Below are 20,456 nucleotides of genomic sequence, written 5' to 3' on the forward strand. Positions count from 1 at the left end.
CGTCTCTTGCGAGTGTACAGCGCTTGCATTGCTGTGCCCAGCACTTGACGTCTTTAGACATAGCGGGCCAATAGTAGCCCCGCCTAAGGGCCTCTAACGTCCCCTTGTCACTGAAGTGTCCCCCATGGTCATGTTGGGTCTCAAACACTGCTCTCTGCAGAGACTCTGGGACAACCAGCTGACACACGTCTTCCCCATCCCTGGGGTCCCGCAGACACCGGAAAAGGACGCCATGCTGAGTTTTCAGACGGTCCCACTGTCCTACAAGCCGCCGCTGTGACCAGTTCATTGCCCGCAAAGCCTCTTTCATTGGCTTCTGACATGCTTTCAGCGCAAGCAGGACCGGGCGAATGCCAGGGTCTTGCATCTGTAGTTCTCGCATCTCCTCCCAGCTACCTCCACATATCTGGCCTCTCACCTTTGACTGGGCTGCTGAGTGAACCGGTACTTCCTTCGCTTCAGCGCCACTAGTTGGCCACAGACAGGCACGCACCTCATCTTCTTTTATGACCAGGAAATCCTTCTCTCTGTCTTCAACCTCTGGCTCCGTACCCACCTGGATACGGGAGAGCACATCTGTATTTTGGTTCATCCTGCCTGGTTTATAGTGAACTTCAAAGTTAAATTCAGCTAACTGGGCCACCCACCTTTGCTCAACTGCGCTGAGGTTGGCAGTCTCTAAGTATCTTAGCGGGTTATGGTCAGTAATGACTGTGAACTTAGAGAAGAGCAGTAGGTCCCGAAACTTTTCAGTTATTGCCCACTTAAGAGCAAGTAGCTCTAGCTTGAATGCACTGTAGTTTCGGTCATTTCTCTCTGAGCCCCGCAGACCCCGACTAGCGAAAGCAATGACCCGCTCGATGCCTTCCTGTTTCTGACTCAAGACCGCTCCCAGGCCTAGACAACTTGCGTCTGTGGTTACGATGAAGGGGAGACCAAGATCAGGGTAGGCAAGTATAGGTGGGGTCATGAGACACTTTCTGAGACTATCAAAGGAAGCCTGGCACTCCTCATCCCACTCAAATAGCTGTGACCTGGCATTTAGTTCGCCCTTTTTCTGTTTGCCCATCAGAGCGTGTAGGGGCCTTGCTAATTGAGCAAAACGGGGAACAAACCGCCTGTAGTAAGACATAAAGCCCACTACTTGACGGACTTCTTTCACCGATTGTGGGGTGGGCCAGTCTTCCAGGACCTTCACTTTTTCCATATCTACTTGAACCCCTTCTGCCGAGACCACATGGCCAAGGAACTTGACCTCCTTTCGGAACAAGAAACATTTCTTAGGCTTGAGTTTGAGCCCATGTTCCTGCAGCCGACCAAGCACGAGATCTAAGCGCTGCAAGTGGCTTTGGAAGTCCCTCGAGAACACGAGAATATCGTCCAAGTAAACCAGAAGCATTTCAAAAGCCATGTCCCCCAACACAACTTCCATTAGGCGCTGAAATGTTGCGGGGGCGTTACAGAGCCCAAATGGCATGCGGGTCCATTCATACAGCCCGAATGGTGTTGTCACCGCAGTTTTCTCCTGATCCTGGGCAGCTACAGCTACTTGAAAGTACCCGGCAGTGAGGTCCAGAGACGAGAAGAGCTGCGCCTGGCCCAGGGCATCCAACGACTCCTCCACTCTAGGGAGGGGGTACGCATCTCTGTGAGTTACATTATTGAGTCTTCTGTAATCACAACAGAACCGCACTGACCCGTCTTTCTTCATGACCACCACTGCTGGAGACGCCCATGGACTGCAGCTCTCCCTAAGCACTCCCTGTGAAACTAGATCCTGTACATGCTGCTTCACTTCTTGGAACACGTGAGGTGGCACCCGACGATGTCTTTGTTTAATGGGGTGAGCGCTGCCTGTGGGGATACAGTGAGTAACGGTAGTGGTGTAGCCATAGTCCCTATCGTTTTGAGAAAACACAGCATGGTGCTTCTCCAACAGGTGATTAAGCTGATGAACCTGGTCTAGGGTGAGGCCCTGCAGGTCTGCTTGCACAGGGACGGCCAATGGCCCTGGCTCTTCCAGCTTAGGTTGCAGCTGGCTCACAATGGCTTTGACCCGAAGTTCACCTGCTACCTCTTCAAACGCCACCACTTCTTTGGGCAGCACTTTATGTGGCTTATACAGCTCAGCCACTCTAGCTCTTGGAGGCAAAATAATAGGCTTGGGGCTTGGGTTCATTATTCGGACTGGAACCTTCCCACCCACTGAGTTTGCTAAAACGTTGGCTACTAACAGCCCAGGAGGCGTGTTCACAGTGGGTGAAGCCTCCACCAAGACTCTGCATTTTATTTTAGGGGACACCCGACATCGCCCTTCAATGACTGTTTCACTGCGGGGGGGAACGACAACAGCCCGCCTACCTCCTACTTTGACAAAGCCAATCCTCCCATTACAGTCCACTAGTTGGTCCTCCTTGCCCATTTCCACAAAGACACGATGAAGGCTCGCACCCCCACTCCGCTGGCCATGCCTCTCCATCTGCTGCACCCCATCTAAGCTAGCAAATAGGCTACGAAGCTCGCCGAGCACATTCATGCCCAGTATGCCTAAGGCTCCCCCTGTGCTGTCAGTCTGGTCTCGAAGCACAAACACACACTTTCCTGGAAGCTTCTTTCCCAGGCACTCGATATCAGCATACAGACACCCAATTATGGGGATGTCCAAGCCGTTGGCAGCAGTTAGTTTAATCCATTTTGCAGGCGACAGGGTCTTTCCCTCAAACTGCCTTTTAAAGTGAGCCTCGGAAATAGTAGTCACTTCTGAGCCAGTATCTAACAAGCAGCATGTCCTCACTCCATCTATCAGTACATCTATTGTAAAGCAATTGCCGAAAGCATTTTGCGGGTCCCCAATCTGTTCTACCCCGGACTGATCAGCAGGGAGTGTGTTGGGTTTTGCAGTGGCTGTGCTCATTTTTGCTTGCGCCTGCTCAGTCTGCTTTGGCTCAGTAACTAAAGCATTAGCTTGGGGCAGGACCCCCTTTCTCTGTGGGCAGTTACGGCTTGTATGTCCCGGTTGACCACAGGTATAGCAGATCAGTCTGCCCTCTTGGTCTCGTAGAGGTGGCTTTTTCCCTTCCCCTTGAGGGCTATTGTGCTGCGCAGCTCTTTGCAGTGCAGTAAAAAGCTCATCCTGTCTTGCTGCAAGTTTTTGTATGGATTCATGAAGCGACTGCAGTGACAGCCCGGCACAGGAGTTACTTTCCGCAGAAGCAGCGCTTACCGTGCCCCGGTTGGGGTTCTTTGCTGGACCAGCTGACAGACCTTCTTCCTCCTCTGACCAGTCGATGGCGGCCTGCATGAGCTCACTGAATTTTTTAGGTTCCTTCCCCTTGATCTGCCTCTTCATCTCTCTGCGTAAGGAATCGTCATGCAATCCTAACACAAACTGCTCCATGAGCATTGAATCTGGGTCTTGGAAGCGCTTTTCGTCCCGTCTTATTAATCGACAAAGTTTCTCCTGGAGGTCATACGCAAAAGCCCTAATTTTTTCGCCAGCTACTTGCTTGCGGTCGTAGAACTCTCTTAGCCTTGTGCCTACAGGGACTTTGTCACCATACACCTCCTCAAGGATTTTGAACACAGCCTCAGCATTTGTTGAGCTACTCTCCAGCATGAGCTTAACAGTTAGTTTGGCTTCTCCCTTCAGGTGTTGCTTTATGAGTTCCACTTTATCCTCTTCAGGGATTTTACATACTTTAAAGTATGACTTAATTGAAGCTATCCATTCTTCTATACATTGCTCATCACTTCCTTTACTGCCTGTGAAATCTGTGCACTTTCTATCTCTCTGTATGTAGACAGTAGGTTGGTTTTTCTGTTCAAGTACCACTTTTGCCATCGCCATAGCCTCTCTTTGTTCTTTTCTGGCCTGTTCAAGTAGTGCCGTTTGTTCTCTCATATGCGAGGATTGTTCATGAAACCTTGCTTGGAGTTCTTCAAACTGCGCCCGCAGCTGATTCATTTCTTCTGAGTCTGACATTTTAACTGGGCTTGCTAATAAGTAACACAGATATTCGTGCTGTTCGTGTACGCCAAATGTAAGAGCCTGAACTTACATGAGAATCACTATCTTGTATTACTTAATACTGCCAAGGGGAGAAGGAGTTAATCGAGGTATGTGATTATGGGAGTGTGTGTGGTAGTGTGATGTGTATGTTCCCACCCCACGACTTAGAATAAAAAAACAGTTTAAATAAACAATTATGTTTTATTAGAGCTCTAAGCTCAGAGACTGGTAAATGTAAATGAAATAATAAAATAGTTTGTTTTCATTGAAACAATAGGACAGTAAAAAAAAAAATAAAAATAAAGAAAATTGTCTCCAGTAATTAACATAAAATTATGTTACCAAATAGCGTTCAGAGGCACCTGAACACACCCTGTTCCGGGTGAACCAAACTCTTATTTTGAAATCAACATTAGAAACTCCAAGCCATCAAATATGTCCTGCGACCGTACTAACTGAAATGATGAATCATTTAACAGTTCACCCCGGTTGGAAATGTGTAAACCTTGGTAAGCCAACCCCAATTTACTCACTAGAACTACCAAAGAGGAAACTACCACCACATAAATGAAATAACATGAATGTTACCATTAGTCTAGGCATACACATGCATCACCACCATACAATAAAACAATACAGGCAATAACGTCACGGTGTCCCGACTGTCCATTAACGCAACAGTAAGCACAGTTCCTTTAAATCAAATATCCTTCCTCCGTTCTGTGAGGCTCTGCTCAGTAGGCGCACAAAAGTTCTGTCTTTAAGGTGTTAAAAAACTCCTTAACGCAATGCTGCCTTCCGTGAAGTCAGGTGGCAGGGTATACTCACAGTCCGGTGAAGAGGGGAGAGGGGAGGAGGGAGGAGGAAATGTTCGACCTGTTCGGATCGGAGCAGACCAATGTTCATGGACCCCGGCGCCGTCTTCTCGCCGAGACTCGCCAGCTGTCACCACTCGCACGGTTTCAACATCCGAACTTGCTTAGGACAAGGTTGCCTGTCAAACATGGAACTTTACTGCGCCAAACTCCTCTGGTTGCCGGTACCCGCTGCCATGTTTTTCATTCTCTCTTTCTTCTCCTCATTTCCCCGCCTCCCTGTTTTCCCTCCAAACCTGACGTCTTCTCTCATTGGCCGAGCGGCAAGTCACTCTCTTCCCCACAATTGCAATATCGACATGATGACATCACCATTATGTCTAACAGAGGGCACGTAATTCCTGGCTCAACGTCAGAGCAATTGGTGGCGGTTCTTTACATCATACTAATGAGCTACAATATCATCTGCATATTAACAAACTCAAAAGGAAGCATTAGTTTGGACACAAAACGAACACTTTCACAGCCAAAATGTCCGTCTCAAGGTTTTAAACATTGATTGTTATTGGTTGTATTTTTACAGACCCACTCACTGTTGTGTTAGTTAACCAATTATGGACAAAATCAGTGTGACAAAATAATAGTGTGTCCTACCCAGTTGTGTTTATTGGGAACAGCTACCTCTACTCATTAATTTACCAGAGTATGACTTATTGGTAAAATATGATTAAACATTTGTGACTTAAAGCTGGAGTCTGTTGCTGTTACTGTCTTCCTTAGATAAATGAATGCGTTAGCTTTTTGCGCACTCCGTCCCTCCGTTTAGGTGCCACGTGTGCGGCTTTGAGACCGAAGGCCACGCCCTTTTCAAGAGTCACATGACGGAACACCGCCAATGGGAACACAGCTCCTTCTCGCTGCACTGCTGCAGGTGCGACCACTCGACCAATCAGGAGGCAGAGATGATGGCCCATGTGGACACGCACATACATGGCGATACGGGAGAAATGAGGTGGGTTCGATTTCTGTAGCTCCTCTTCTTTTGTTTTATATTATAATGATTCTAAGATCTGTTCAACAATTGTTTTATTTATACATTTTAAACTTCACTATCAGAAAATAAAAATGTTGTTGCAATTTCTGTTATTTTTTTATGGTTATGGCGTTTAAAGTAGATACAGTTTTACCTAAATGTTTTCTATTTGAGTTTAAAAAAACAAAACTTTAATGAATGTATTTATTTTAATAGACATTATACCTACTCTAATCAGATGTTTACATACATTCATTACAGACATGAATGTCATATAATTTTTTTATATCATTTATTTTAACTTTTCTTCTTCAAAGTGGAGGAGAACCATTAGTTGCACAAGTTTAAATTGACTGTTGATTTTTTCTAATCCAAACAGAGTCAAAGTCATAAATACAGGTTTGAATATGTATATAGACCTACAGTAATATTTTTGATACATTTTCTTACCAAGTAACAATTAAACCATGTTTTTTTTTTGTGGCTGACACCAATGTGCCGGTATATTTACAGCAAGTTATGTGACGTCTCTTCTTGATAGAATTGATAAAGCTGATGTAAATTATTTCTTTTTCTGGGAAAGATGCATTATCCATGTAATTTTTCAAGAGTTCAGGTTGGAACCATTCCTGAAGCTTGATGTCAGCCATCTTGATCCGTTTTAAAATCAGTTTAGATCCGTGTTTGAGATGATAGTCCTGTTGGAGAAACCCACTGTCAAAGTTCTAGCTGTTAAATTAAGATGGATGGATGGAGGGAGGGACGGGTAGATGGATGGATGGATGGATGGATGGATGGATAGATGTGAATGGATAGATGGGTGGATGGATGGAGGTATGGATGGATGGAAGGATGGATGGATGGATGGATGGATGGACAGATGGAGGGATGGATGGATAGATGTGAATGGATAGATGGGTGGATGGATGGAGGGATGGATGGAGGGATGGGTGGGTGGGTGGGTGGACGGGTAGATGGATGGATGGATGGATGGATGGATGGATGGATGGATGGATGGATGGACAGTTGGACAGAAGGAGGGATGGATGGATAGATGTGAATGGATAGATGGGTGGATGGATGGAGGGATGGAAGGAAGGAAGGAGGGATGGATGGAGGGATGGAAGGAAGGATGGAATGAGGGATGGATGGTTGGACAGACGGATGGATGGATGGATGGATGGATGGAGGGATGGATGGGTGGGTGGGTGGATGGATGGATGGAAGGAAGGATGGATGGATGGAAGGAGGGATGGAAGGATGGTTGGACAGACGGACAGATGGATGGATGGATGGATGGATGGAGGGATGGATGGAAGGAGGTATAGATGGATAGATGGATGGGTGGGTGGATGGATGGATGGAAGGAAGGATGGATGGATGGATGGATGGGTGGACGGATGGATGGATGGAAGGATGGATGGATGGATGGATGGATGGGTGGACGGATGGAAGGATGGTTGGACAGACGGACAGATGGATGGATGGATGGATGGATGGATGGAGCGATGGATGGAAGGAGGTATAGATGGATAGATGGATGGGTGGGTGGATGGGTGGATGGAAGGAGGGATGGAAGGAGGGATGGAAGGAGGGATGGATGGATGGATGGACAGAAGGAGGGATGGATGGATGGATGGATGGGTGGGTGGACGGATGGATGGATATAGATAGATGGAGGGAAGGATGGATGGAGGGACGTACGGAGGGAGGGAGGGACAGGTGGATGGATGGATGGATGGATGGATGGATGCATGGACGAAAGAATGATGAATGGATAGACAGACGGACAGAGGGATGGATGGATAGATCATAAATGCACACCCAACTTTGCAGATCTTTATTGTGAAAGATACATTTGGTTCCTAAACATAAAATCCCATTAAATACGTTAAAGTTTATTGTTGTAACGTGACACAGTATGCTGGGTGTGACGCTGGACGTTCTGCTTCGTGTCTCTCTCCGTTTCTCGTCACGTAACGCGTGTCCGTGTCTTCCAGACGGCCGGTCCCACTCCCCGCCGCCTCCACCAGACCTCCGCCGGCCGCCGCGCCGCCGCCTCCGCCGGAGCAGAGCTCCTCCGAGCACCGCTGCCGCATCTGCCAGAGGTCGTTTCCCGGGCAACAGGAGCTCCTGGTCCACTTCCAGGGTCATCGCCAAGGCAACCAGTACCGCTGCGACCGCTGCGGTCACCTGACGCGGACGGCCAACAAGCTGGTGGAGCACGTGCGCGTGCACACGGGCGAGCGCCCGTTCACGTGCGGCCTCTGCCCCTACAGCGCCAAGCGGCGGGACAGCCTGCGGCTGCACTGCAAGGTCAAGCACGGCGCGCACGGCAGCGGCGCCGCTGACGCGCCCCGCGACGTGCACACGCACCGGACGTACGCGCACCCCGGAGACGGCCAGCGGTCAAACAAACACGTGCAGCGGCTGCACACGCCGGCCAGCCCTCACACTGCCTCCTCCCGTCCTCCTCCGCTGCTCCCTGACCGCGCCGGGTGGAGGGATTTATCCCCGCTGCTCCCCATCACCACGCTCCTCTCTCTGAAACCTCGCCCCCCTTCCTCCTCCTCCTCCTCCTCCTCCTCCTCCTCCTCCTCCCCGCTGCCTCCCTCCAACAAGCACTCCTTCCTGGGTTACCTGGGCCTGGCGTCTTTGTGAGGTTCAGCCCTCTTCCTCCTCCTCCTCCTCCTCCTCCTCCTCCTCTGCTCTCCAGCCTCCATCAGGATGGACGTGGAGCTGTAATGAACCCCAGGTCCTGTCACTCAGCACCGCCTATGAGAATGTCAACCAGCCCCTGTTATGCTCAGAGCACCCCCCCCCCCCCCACAGGAAAACTTTTCTATTTATTCAACTTCTGCATCATGCTCGTGGTTTTTGCTGCATTCCTGCCTGCTTTACCCCTCCATATAATCACTTTACTCTTAGCTAGGTAACCGTGGGACGTATTTATTGCCTGTCTCACCTCCTCCAGAAACACGAAACCTGAAAAAAAAAATCCTGAGTTAGATTCTCTCTTTCTCTCTTTCTCTATAGTTCAAGCGCCCCCTTTTTCTGACGGGTAAAATCTGTTTGAAGGAAAGATCGGATTAGGGAGAAATGAGGCGAGCGACATTCTGGAAATCAAGCCGAGCAGCATTTTTTTAAAGTTTATCTTTCAGTAAACAAAATGTCTTCATGCTGTTAGCGCACTGAGGCAACTGAGGTTCTTAGAGATGAACCGTAAACTTTAGCGGCCAAACAGCCTAAAAACTACAAGAATAACATCATTAGATTGTCAGGAGGCTTATAGGAGGAGCAGGTATTTGTTTACAAGAACTCTGGCAACACATTTAAACAAATATCCCCTTTTCTTTTTCCTATGGATGGCTGGACAATATAGAAAAAAAAGCATATCGATAAACTAGAAATCATATTTATCGATATTGATATTTATTCAAAACATATATTTTATGTGCAGCCTTGAACATTTTATGACGTTGCTTAGCGACATATTTTTAGATACGGACACAAAAACTGTATTCAAACTCAACCCTTTATTCAACCAACCTTTTACCAGAAATGCAAGTTTTTAAAAAATAAAAAAGAACCAATTCTCTCTGAACCCTTTGAAAGGGGCGGAGCTTGGTCCCCGGGTCTGCGTTGTGATTGGTTGGGAGGATGTAATGACTGTAATATTAACCTAAATGGCTAGAAGGCAAAAGGAAGGAAAACTGTTATTCTATTGAACTTTTTATTGACTCTTTTTTCATCGATATACATCTATAGATCGATATATACATCGTTATTGAATTATCGTCCGGCCCTATGTAGTCATGATGTAAAGAAAGTACACCCTCTTTTTATTCCAGTGTGTATCATACTGCGGCATCAGAAACATTATCCACTATTTTAAAAAGTTCAGAGAGCTGATGAATCAAAAATCTCAAAAAACAGATGTGACACTGACGTTGTTTATTAAACCGAGATAAAGACAAACAACTAAAAACAAAGTGCACCTTATGGTTTGGTAGCTTGTAGACCCCCGTCTAGTAGGAATGATTCATTTAGTTGTTTTTTACTCCAAATGTTACTCCACTCTTCCTTCCAGCATGGCTCAGAGTGTTGGGAGCTGCAGACATTTCTGAAGCGCTCTCTGAAGGTCCCACCACAGCTTTTCTATCTGGTTGGCTTCTGTACTTTGACTGGACCATCACACCTTGGTTTCTCTTCTTATTTAGCAGCTCTGTGGCATATTTGTCTCTGATTGGGCCCATTGGTGACTCAGTTCAGCTCACCAACAGGGGCCTGACAGCAGGACTGTCAGGCAGATGGCCTCCCATGTGGACCAGAATGGGTTGGTGGTGGAGTCGATGACTCCAGGTTACTCAGGTCATGACTCCTCCTCCACCGTGCTTCACAGGGGGCGTCTATGCTGACAGGTGGGGGGGGTTGGTTTTCTCCCAACATGTTGCTGTGTATTACGAAACATCTCTACATCGCTCTAATCTGTCCTAAAGAGAAACTGTTGGGTGGCTCTTGTGTTTTACTCACATCCAACTTCGCAAACCTGAGTCCCTGAGTTCATAGCCTGAGATCGAGAAACCCAGACATCCTCCAGTTCATTCTGAGGGACGCCAAAGTGTTCCCAGGCCAGACACGATACATATACCGTATTTTCCGGACTATAAGTCTCTCCGGAGTACAAGTCGCACCAGCCATGAAATGCATAATAAAGAAGGAAAACACATATATAAGTCGCATTTTTGGGGGAAATTTATTTGATAATATCCAACATCAAGAACAGACATGTCATCTTGAAAGGTAATTTTAAATAAAAATAGAACGTAGGCAACAACAAGCTGAATAATTGTACGGTTAGCTTACGCTACATGACACAACTGAGAACGTGCCTGGTATGTTAACATAACATATTAAAAGCTATTCAGATAACTATAGCATAAATAACATGCAAAGAAGTTAACCAAAACGCCCGTGTCACTCCAAATAACTAAAATCCAGTGAAATCTTCATCCTCTGTGTCACTTTCAAATAACTCCATTAACTCCGGAGGTAGAAGATGCGGCATTTCCGCTTCTACGTCGCTTACGTCTGATTCAACACAGGCCTAGAGCGCCCTCTGGCTGTTTGGTGTGAAAATAACAGGTGTTATGATATACCGGTAAAAATGTGTAATAATTTCACACATAAGTCGCTTCAGAGTATAAGTCGCACCCCAGGCCAAACTATGAAAAAAACTGCGACTTATAGTCCTGAAAATACAGTAGTCCCTCTAGCACAGGAGTCACCAACCTTTTAGAAACTGAGAGCTACTTCGTTGGTACCGTGTCATACGAAGGGCTACTAGTACTGTGCTTTGAACTAGCAGAATCAGCGCTCACCTTAACTTTACGTAATATAAACATGAACCTCAACATTTAACAAGCTAACTTACAGACCAAAAAGCTCACCAGCTTTTGTCCTGTTTTTCATCTCTCTTGCACAGTCTGACCTTTGGGTGAATTGTTAGGATGATCGGTCCTGGGAGGACTGTCAGTTGTCTTAAGTATTTTCCCCTTGAGAATAATCACTTTCAGTCTCACATGATGGATTTAAGATATTTGTAAATAAGATTATAACCGAGTGATGGGAAGGTCATTGCTGATATCGTTCTCTCTTGGGATTGTGTTAGCAAACACCAGTATGGTCCAGAGCAGCCAGCTGACATTAGGTGGTCACATTGATGATGGTCTTTAGATTAACTAGTGGCTAATAACAGTGAGAGAGCTGTCATCCTTTTTGTAAACTTGAGATTTGATTTATTTAACTTTACATCAGATTTAGGTGCTATTATGTCCTGATAGGCGACTTGAATGCTAGTACTGAATGAAGGTGTTGGTTGTTTGCAGGACCAAAGTGCAAACAGGAACGCAGGAGAAGCATGATGAATAGGATTTTCTAATCATAAAAGGCCAAACTCACATTAAGGCACAGGCCATGTAGCCCTGGCAGAGGAAGAGGCAAATAAACAGAGTGATGAAGGATTCAAGCAATGAACAATGAGAACTGGAGAGCTTATATACTGAGGGAAGAGAAGAGAATGACATTGGGTCCAGATGAGTTAATCAGGAGGAGAAGGTGGAGCAGCTGAGGCGAAGGAAAGCAGGGAGACTGAGGACAGGAGACTAATTAACATGATTTGAGCTGAACTAACATCCAAATAAATTACTAAACTAGAAAAAGCTAAAAGAGATCTAATAGAAATAAATCAAGTTCTCTAAAAAACAGACCACATTAATAAACCAAGAAACTAAAAACAAAGGAATTAACCAATATGGCAACACCTTAGAGAACATAATAAACAGGAAATGATAAAAAGATACATAAAAGAAAGCTAAGGATTGTAAAATGTGTCCTTTCTTTACACCATGACTATATTTAGGTTTCCAATGTCACGTCTTCTTTTGACTGAAAGTATTTATTTTTATTTTTATCCCTGGGAGAGTATACCAACTTCCATACTTACTGTTAAGGAAATCAAGCTGTCTCATTTCTATCCGACTTTAACTTCAAATCATGATAAAACCTCTTTAAAACCCAACTTTTTTTTTTCTTTTATCATCAGAAACGGCATGTTTTTCTTTTTTTAGTAAAGAAATTAGCTACAATACTTCCTCACTGTCTCTGTCTGGTGTTTTACATCCAGACCATAAATTGTATCATTCTTTTAGCTGATCATTGGAGATTCAATCTTCCATTACCTAAATAATATGTTTTTTTAAGCCAACCTGTACATAATATCTGGGTTATTCAAAATAAACAGCATTAGTTCTTTACATTAGGCTGAAAATTAATCTAACAAGTGTTTTTATTCTATAACCATTTTCTCCTACTGTTACCTTCTGAAGGAGCTTCAATTCGGAGTCTTTTCTTTGTCACTTAAGGATTTTTAAGGATTTATTGTTTCTGGAGGACGGTGATGAAATTTCTAATACCTGTGTTGTATATTGATGATGTATTTGTGTTTACATAACTACATGAGGCTCAAAGGAGTCCAAAACATCTTGAAGTTGCACTATAATGTGGGTTTGGTGAAGAGAGGAATCAGTTTGGAGCACCGCAGACATTTCTTTCCCTTTTTGTTTCTTTGTTTCCTTGCAAACTCAGACAGAAAGGGTAAAACCACAAAAAGCCAAACAGATGCCGTCTACAGCTCCGGGAGTTTGATTGTGTCCTGTTTCAATGTGGGATATTAAATATCCCATACGTGTTTTAATAAGTGTTGAGTGAGAAATTAGGATTATTAGGAGCATAATTGAAACATAAATTAATGGGTGGGCATGATTTTCTGCATCATATCCTCGATTTTAAATCAACATAGTGCTTTTTTGTATGAAGAGGATCTTTTTAAACTCAGATTTGATCAGAATATAGACTTTAAAATGGAGGCCTGTGCAATTCACCTTTTTTTTTTTTACATATATAAATGACTTGTTTCAATGGGGTAACCATAAATACAAACAGAGGGTCATTGTTTTGGTATTGCTAAAGCTGTTACCAAAACAGTTTATCCTAAAAGCAAAGGAAAGTACATCAGACGACACGCCTTAGTTTTTGCTTGTTTTTAAATATTCATTCTTTTTAAATTGAGTGGCTTGAAAAGAATGTAGCTGAACCGCTAGGTAAGGTAAGGACTGGTAAAGGTAAAGAGTAAATATGTTTTGTATGAAGTTCAACTGTAAATCAGTCATCAGTTCTGTGATTTTATTGATTTTACTCCATTTATGATTAAAATTGGGAGACATCCTGTGAAATCAGTGAGGACAGAGCCAAACGTTCGCTTTGACTGGTTACAATCTTCAAGCCTAATTAATTTTTATCTGTGAACATAGATTCTTCACACAAACTCAATTTAATGATAAAAAAAGGTTTGTGTTAGTTCTATTACTGGCGGTTCAACACCAATGCATTCACATTCACCCTCATGCATTGAGTTCAGTTCAGTTCAACACACTTTAGCCACTCTCTCGCTGGGTTGGAGAAACAAGTTAAGCCTGAGGAAAGCAATGAGATTCCAGAACATCAAGTCCTGTGATGAAAAGTTTGTGTCGCTTCTTTATGAAAAGTTGCTCTTCTGAAAGTTAAGGTACACTGGTCATTACTGGGGAGGAATTCACAGTGTCCCGCTGTGTTATAACCCGGTACGTTACTTTTCCGACATCACCGCCTGGTTTTACTATCTTTGCCAAACTACACGATCAACAGACCAGCTGGGTGTTATATGTTAATACTCTATAAGGGCCCCCCAGTTGGTAAAATGGTCATTACCCAAATTTCTGTCACTTTCCATTATATCTAGAAGTAAATAAACTGACAAACACGCTTTATCTCACATGCTGGAGGAGGAGACTTACGTCTGTTTCACGTAGAAAAGCTGACGTCACGTCCTGATGTATTCAAAGCTCGAGTTTGAGCGCTGAAATAATCAGCTTCTTCCCGTAGAACACCTGGTGGAGTCTTCATCTAACAGATTTACCTTAAAATCCACGTGGAGACATGATTCACGGGTTGCTTGACGCTCGTAAGAGCTGCATTTGCTGGTCTTAAGCCATCATGTTGTTTCAGGGATGGTGTGGCAAGACTGAGCTTATTCTGAACACAAAGCAACAATATGACCTTTTTTATAGAAGCTCACAAACTTAACTATTCTGTTTAATGTTAATAAAAAAAAAACATCATGGACCAAAGAGAGAAAGACAATTACAGCCAAACCTGCGGCTCTTTGAACCTCCTGCAATAGCTCTTACTAGCTTTGCCTAAAATATGAAAAAGAACGCAATAATGTTTTTTAAAATGTAGATATAATAACAAATGCCTTGAACAATTGCATTTAATTTCCACAACAGGCATGAAAATTGCCAGTAATATTCTTTAGATCTAGTTTTTTTTTCATTAGGTTGGAAACTATTATTTTTTATTATTATTTACATGATTTTCCATAAGTATCAACATCTTATGGAAGAAAATGTATCCATCCTTGTTTTGCAAAGGTTTTGTTTTTCTTTCATTTAAATCCCAGTATAGAAATAATAATAAAAAAAAAAACTAAAGTGGATATTAATCAAAAATTAAAAGTCTTTTTTTTTCTAATGGTCAGGTAGCATTCCCAGCTCTAAATGAGTTTAATTTAACTGGACTAGCGGCAAAACTGGCTCTTTGTGTTGTAAAGCCTGCAGGACTCCGGCCTAAACATGTTTATCTGTTTGCTGTCGGCCATTTTGCCTCAGTCGGTGTGTTTTGCAGGTTTGGTTGTTTCGTATTGAACTTTTTCAGACAAACTGCCTTCACCTGGTTCACGCCCACATTGACGACTGATGATGTTCTGCAGTCCGCTCATTGTTTTCTGTAAGCAGCGGAGATTATGTAGCTCCTATCAGCAGGAGGTCGCTTAGAGCTACTTTGATTTGATCGTTTTTTTACAAGAATCAGATCCAAGCGAAGAACAGAACCGTAATCAATGGGGGAAAAATGGGCAGCGTAAGAAATTTTTGAGTTGTTTTATGATTGTTTGTCTCCGCGATTCATCAAAACTACCCGACGATCAAGAGAAACCAACTGAAATGCGGTGTTTATGTTCATGAAACAGAAACAGGAAGGGGGGGGGGGTCAGAGTAGGTCTTTATTGGCTGCATGCTAAAGGCAGTTCTGCTGTTCATCTTATTCTAAATGTGTTTTTTAATAACCGTAAATCTTTGTTTAAGCATTTGGTGTGTTGTCCTCGCGCTGATTCTGAGGAAACGTTTGATTTGAATCCCTTCCTTTGGTGGACGTGCCAACGTCTGTTCAGACGCAGGGAATCCACGGCTATTCCTTACGGCTCTGTTTTTCAGTGCAGAAAAAAAATAAAAAACACATTGAGGTTTTGACCTTTTCAGCCGTGGGTCGCTTCAAAAATGTTACCTGAATGAGTCGAGCTCGGTTATGTCACTGGACGAACCCCAGCCACCTCTCAGCCACTCTCACTTACCGGGAGACTTCTTTATCTGGACTTCTTTTCGCCTTTTTTACGTTTCAACCTCATGCCCGTGTTGTTGAGACTGAATGTAACTCTTCTTTGTCTGTTCGATGGCACCCGGCATGTCTTAAAAAAACAGGTTTGTAATGAACATAACTCACACCTTAAAAACAAAAACAGCCTTTCATTACTCACTGGACACGGGATGTGATTACGTGAATGTGAGCCGACCGTTTCCGCTCACCGGCTAAGTGCTAAAACAGTTTGAAACACCTTTTTTTACTGCTCACGTTGTTGTGGTTTGCTGCAGATTCACGAGATTGCAATCTGAATTTTTTTTTTTTCCTTTTTTCTGAAGCTCTTTATTTATTCATGTTTTTGTTGCACAGGAAGCATGTGCGGTAGCCGAAACGTGTGATATTTCCAAACGGCCCGCAGGAGTGGCAAGACTTCCCGCCATTCCCTTTAGCGCGCCGCGGCTAACCGGACGAGAAAACCTGCACACGCGTGTTTTTAAAATGAACTCTTAACCAAACGGTGCTCGACTCCGCGGAGTCCTGCCTGCACGTCTCGTTTTTAACACTTTTTTTCACTCGCAGATGCATGAAATAGTAAATAATAAAAGAAAAAAAGGACCCCCTGTCTGTGGTTTCACCTTTCATTTCCTGGTTTTCTCTCTCTGCTGTATCCTGTAACTGTTTGCTGCTGCTGCTGCTGCTGCTGCTGCGATGATCAATAAACTTTAATTTCATCTGACTCACCTCTGCTCCCGGGTCTTCCCTGGCTCAGACGCGCCTGAGATGGTGGTGTTGCTGCGCAGGAGTGGGCGCTGAGAGCAGGCCCCGGCGCTTGCTCTCTGTCTCTGCGGCGGTTTCATAAGATCAGCTCCGGGGGAGACGCAGAAAAAAAAAAATAAAAAAAATCGCTCCAGATTGTTTCACAGCAGAGAAAAAGAGAGGAACCCGCGGATGAAGGTCACGCAGCGAGTGGGAGGATAAGTGTCAGCCGCCGTGGGTCCTGTCCCCCCCGTCCTCGTCCTCGCCCGTTGCCATGGCTACCCGGCGTGCGGCAGAATGGCGGCGTGGCGCGAAGGCCGCACTCTGCCGCGCGCAAAGGTCATTATTAGATTTGAGTGTAGAAAACGGAGCAGGGAGGAGAGGATCATGGCGGCTGGAGGAGAACCGGCACACGACAGGGATGAAACGAGGGTTAAAATCCGGCCTGAACCGAAACGTGACGACCCAGTGATGATTCGGGTCGGCCTGGAACATAGAGAGAGCAGCAGTGGACAGACACGGGCCTGCAGAGCTGGTGGGGAAGTATTTACCCCCTTGGAGGGAGAGAGACAGAATTAGATGTTTCAGATCGTCAAATTTAAAAGCAGAAAAATGCAACCATAAGGTGGGTGAAGCAATGGACACAGATCCAAGCGTCCTCCGTTTAACAGGTATCTGTCGTTTCCATCCTGGATGAAGAGTATTGGTCCACTCTTCTTCGCTGAATTGTCTTAATTAGCCACATTCAAGGGTTTTAGACACGGTCTGCCTGTTTAGGACGAAGCCAAAGTCTGGACTTTGACTAGGCCACTCCAAAACCGTCATTGTTTAAGCCAATCAGAGATGGACCTGCTGGATCAACTTCCCTGCAAGCTTAATGAATGCCAGGCTTTCTCCCTCAGGATCCTATGAGGGAGAAATTACCGGTTCCTGGCTTAACGGTTCCATCGGTCCCAGTCGTTCAGGTTCTGAAGCAGAAAAGCAGAACCACACACTGCCACCACCATGTTTGGCTGTCAGCGCGATCTATTTCTGATCTATTTTGTTCTTTCTTGGCTGTTAGGTCCGGTTTTGTGTTGGCGGTCCACAAAATGTTTCCCCAAAAGATCGTGGAGATGTTTTTGGTAAACGTGGCACGGCGGGTTCTCCGCAGTTCTGTGGACTCCCAGAGGCTTTGAAACCCTTCTGGACTGGTTATTGTCGCTGGTTTGGTTTCTCCTCCGTTCTTTAATCTCTTTGGGTCGGAGTAAAACCTTTTGACAGCACTGCACGTCTCAAACCGGGCTTTCCATCGGTCCGAGGGCCAGAACCAACCCTGCAGGTCCCGAAGTCCTTAACAGACAAAACAAGAAGCAATAAAATCAGTATTTTGTTAATGCATTTGGAGGTAACTAAAAACTTTAAATAAATAAACACATTGGAAATGATCGTTTTCCTCCTTTGCCTTTTACCTTTGCAGTTTTTTTATCATTATCTGATCAATAGACAGTATTATGATTATTATAAAGACCCTCGTGTCCCTTCTCAGTACCAGAAAAAGTCCGCTTGACCCGGATTTTCCGTATGTACAGCCCGCTGCACATCCTCATTACCCTTCCCCTGCCGACCCCATAAATTATAGATTAAATAACCCAGCAGTATAAAAACGCATCTGAGTCGGCTCCCGCTGCCCGGCTAAGTGGTCCAAGATTATCATCCAGCCTGATTATCCAAACCAGCCGTTAAGAGTCGAAGGATTGGTAAATAAATCTTTGAGCCTCTTTACAAGTGTGGGTTGGACAAAAAAAAAATACTTTAGGTTTGTCTATGTTTAGAAATCGTCGCACATGTAGCAGTTCAGATGCTTTTAAAGGCAGTTTTACTCATGGACTAGCATTCAAACACAAGGCAGTCCAGAGTGCAGAATCAGCTTTATTGGCCCGGACCGCGCGGACAAACGATGAATGAGACTTTAGCTTCTAGTACTCCATGCATCTAGCCGTCCGTCCGTCCTCTATACCCGTCTATCCATGCAGGACATGTCACAGGCAGTGTCCCAAATTAACTTTCTGATTCACCGGTAGATGACCGGCCAGGCAAAAAAATTTTACTGGCCAAAGTAAGTCTGACTGACTCCTGCTAAATATCTCTACATAATCTCAACACCACCAAAACGAAGGAGCTCATCGTGAACTTCAGAAAAGATTCAAGAGGCACGCACGACACCATCCACATCAATTGAATGGCTGTTGAATGTGTCTCCAGTTTAGAGTTTCTGGGGACCCACATCTCAGCGGACATGTCCTGGTCAACCAACACCTCCTGCCTGGTCAAGAAGGCTCGCCAGCGCCTCTTCTTCCTGAGGACACTGAGGAAAAATCAGCTATCCTCGACTATCCTGGTGAACTTCTACCGCTGCGCAATAGAAAGCATCCTGACCAACTGTGCAACAGTGTGGTATGTGAGCTGTACTGTTACAGATAGCAAGGCACTGCAGCGGGTGGTGAAAGCCGCCCAGTACATCACTGGGACTCCACTACCCACCATTGAGCACATCCAGAAGAAACGCTGCCTACATAGAGCTCCCAGCATCCTTAAGGACTCTTCTCACCCAGCCCACAGACTGTTTTCTCTCCTGCCCTCCGGCAGGCGTTTCAGGTGCCTCCGGACCAGAACCAGCAGACTAAAGAACAGCTTTTTCCCCAGAGCTGTCTCTTTATTGAACTCCAACCCTCACTGATAGACTCTCCTCCCCCTCTGCACACCTACCTCCATTTTGTTATTCTGTTATTTACAAGTCTGTAATGTTCACCTGCACTCCTGACTGTTACTATTGTAACAACTGTTTACATGCGTCTTGCACTACTAACCATGACTGAATATTGATTTGCACTGCTGACTGTTTATTCACAGTACCAACTGTTTACATATACATTTGCAATACCGTACTTTAACTGTAATATGCAATTACCTTCCACTGCACTTTAATTTAAATAGCTTCTGTCCAAACTCTAATTATTCATTTTATAGTAATAGCTACCTGTATATCATGCTCACAATTCTGCCTATAGTAATAGCCATCTGTACATATATTCATAGTACATGTAAACTCTGGTTTAATAATCATCTGTATATTATGCTATTGTACATATCTGTAAAACTCTATTCACAGTAATATCCACCTGCTATTGCACTTCTGGTTAGACCTAAACTGCATTTCGTTGCCTTGTACCTGTACCTGTGTAATGACAATAAAGTTGAATCTAATCTAATCTAATCCCGCTACGTAATTAGCCTGAGCTAAATGCTAGCTGCTAGCAAGCGGACACGACGTAGCTGCCGTCGTTCTCGAGTCATATGTGTGAGTGTTTGTGTGCGTTTGTTGTGATACGAGCTGAAAGCAGAGGAACATAAAGAAGCATCCACCCAATTGATGACTGAAAAACACGATTTATTTGGGACAAACATTTACTCGCCATGTGGCAGCTAGCCCTCTGAAATTTACTAGCTAAACGGAAAATTTACCCGCGTTTTGGCGTCTGGTGAGTGTTAATTATGTGTCACCAGCGCAAGCATGAATAACGCTGCAGTTTTGAAAGATTATGATGAAGTCGGTCTATGATTGAAGCCCAGTGTGGAGTGACTGGAAACATTGGAAACTAAATTCATCCAGATCTGTGTGAGCAACATGAGTTTTGACAGCGATGCTGCAGGAAATAAAACAAGCCCTTGACTTTTTAGGAGCAGGAATGTCTGAGGAAAATGTTTAGATGAAAAAACGGATTGGCTTTAAAAAGCATGAATGAATGAACGAACAGAACAGAACAACATGTTCCAGCTGACCAGAAGT

The 20,456-nt window shown here is 44.6% G+C and overlaps 1 protein-coding gene across 1 annotated transcript in view; it reads left to right on the plus strand.

Annotated features, from left to right (window-relative positions):
- Window positions 1–19,346, plus strand: part of LOC105921310 — a 40,511-nt gene extending 21,165 nt beyond the window's left edge. The window contains exons 8-10 of the mRNA XM_036146826.1: window positions 5,651–5,836; window positions 7,858–8,355; window positions 18,872–19,346. Coding sequence (XP_036002719.1) covers window positions 5,651–5,836; window positions 7,858–8,355; window positions 18,872–19,346 — 1,159 coding nt within the window. The remainder of the gene's footprint in view (window positions 1–5,650; window positions 5,837–7,857; window positions 8,356–18,871) is intronic.
- Window positions 19,347–20,456: the final 1,110 nt, after the last annotated feature.

This window comes from Fundulus heteroclitus, chromosome 14 (genome assembly GCF_011125445.2).
Source record: "Fundulus heteroclitus isolate FHET01 chromosome 14, MU-UCD_Fhet_4.1, whole genome shotgun sequence".
Lineage (NCBI taxonomy): Eukaryota > Metazoa > Chordata > Actinopteri > Cyprinodontiformes > Fundulidae > Fundulus > Fundulus heteroclitus.